The sequence below is a fragment of the Suricata suricatta genome, chromosome 5 (assembly GCF_006229205.1).
Source record: "Suricata suricatta isolate VVHF042 chromosome 5, meerkat_22Aug2017_6uvM2_HiC, whole genome shotgun sequence".
Lineage (NCBI taxonomy): Eukaryota > Metazoa > Chordata > Mammalia > Carnivora > Herpestidae > Suricata > Suricata suricatta.
In genome coordinates, this window is record NC_043704.1 from 1217946 (window position 1) to 1219773 (window position 1828).

At 69.5% G+C, this 1828-nt stretch overlaps 1 protein-coding gene across 1 annotated transcript in view; it reads left to right on the forward strand.

Annotated features, from left to right (window-relative positions):
- Positions 1–1828, forward strand: part of POFUT2 (protein O-fucosyltransferase 2) — a 6917-nt gene that overhangs the window by 3792 nt on the left and 1297 nt on the right. The window contains exons 4-6 of the mRNA XM_029940597.1: positions 170–181; positions 351–845; positions 941–1032. Coding sequence (XP_029796457.1) covers positions 170–181; positions 351–845; positions 941–1032 — 599 coding nt within the window. The remainder of the gene's footprint in view (positions 1–169; positions 182–350; positions 846–940; positions 1033–1828) is intronic.

A 1828-nucleotide genomic window follows, 5' to 3' on the forward strand; every position in this document is an offset into this window, starting at 1 on the left:
GGGGGCGGGGCTCGCGGGGCGGGGGCCGCGTACCCTTCCTGACGGCGTCCGTGGCCACGAACACCGTGCCCAGCCGGTGGGCCTCCATGAGGCTGCGGATCTTCCTCACGGCCCCGTCCAGGCTGGGCACGTCCTCCCTGTGGCCCCAGATGAAATCCTTCCTCCGCAGGTGGACCGCGAGGTACGGGCCCCCCAGCGAGGAGCCCAGCCTGACCTGGCGGGAGGGAGGGCAGGCTGAGGGACGCGCGTGGGGCGGGGGCGCGGCTGTGGGGCGCCCGCATGCCCGCGGGGGGTGGGCCGAGCGTCTAGGGCGGCAAAGCGACTGTTACAGACGCGTCATCTGACTGAAGCAGAAATGACAAAGGAAACCCTGGGAAAAGTACAAAATTAGGGGACAAGGTCCAGTTATCACTGGGCTTTGCCGGCGAGCAGCAGGTAGCGGCCCGGGATGCCGCGAGGACAGCGCCCCCGAGCGCGACCCGGGAAACGCTCAGAAACCACACCCGCTCGAAAAGCCGCGTGTGGTCTGCAGACACTGAGTCTCCGCAAACCAACCCTTCAGGAAACGCTCCTGCAGCGAGGCTGGGCCTCTCGGTCGTCTGGTCCGGCTGCTCCGAGGGAAACGCCGACCGTCCATGTCCGTGTCCGCCGCCTGGTTCTGCTCCCGGAGCAGCCGCGGCAGACACGGGGCCGAGCCCGCCCCCTGCCCCCCATGCGCGCCCCCGAGCGAGAGAGAAGCGGGGCGCTACCTTCATCTTGGTCCAGTCCTCCTGGAAGGGGGTCCTGTCGGCCTCGTCCGTGGAGTTCAGGTGCTTGCTCCTGAACTCGTCCCCCACGGCCCGCAGGTGCCTGGCGAACACCATGCTCCGCCGGGTCTGCGGGGGTGGGGGAGGGGCCGCTGAGCGCCCGCGGGGGGCCCCCCCAGGGCCCCCCACCCCAGGGCCGGCCTGAGTCCAACGGGTGCCGAGGACGGGGACGGGCTCCTGAGAGAGGCCGGCAGGGACGGGTCATCAGCCAGCAAAAAGCCAGACGGTGAGAGACTGAGTGGGACCGTCATCACAGAGGGGTGTGTGACACCTGGAGGCCGGGCTCTGGCTGGCAGGAGGGGGCACGGGGACCACAGTGCCGAGGGAGGCAGGGGACCACGTGGGCGGCCGTGACAAGGCACCTCCGTGCTTTGGAAACGACCTACTCGGGACACCTGGGTCAGCGTGGCAGGCCCCCCCCAGGGCAGCGCGGAGCCCGCCTCCTCGGGGGGCAGGCGGGGGCAGGCGGGGGCGGGCGGCGGGCCTGGGCGGCACTCACGTCCCAGTACTCCTTCCCGCCGTAGTGGTCGTGCAGAAGGTTCTCGGCTCTGTCCAGCATCACCGACCTGGTGCCAAAGGAGAAATTCTATTCCCCTTCTCCAGGGACGGGCTGGGGTCGCCGCTGGGAGCCCATCGGGAGGCGCCTGGGCCGGGGGCTCCGCACGCGCGTCCGAGGGAGAATGTCACCGCCGCGGGGTCAGCAAGCCCCCCGTCACCACGGACACAAGACACACCACCGACAGGGCGATGGAGGAGCCGGCAGCCCTGGTGGAGCAGAGGCCCCCTGCGCGGCTCACACGGGACACGGCTCCGTCCTGCCACCCCGTGAGACCGTTGTGTGACCAGCTGGCACGCGGGAGACAAAACCACGTGACGACAGACACCACGATCGTGCGGTCAGCACTTCCTCCTCTGTAAAAACCGTCACCGTACGACCCAGGGCTCAGGGCCCCCGGCACGCCTGCTTCTCAGGCCCAAACTAGCACGTCTTTCACAGAACCCTGGACTCCTTCCCTGCACAG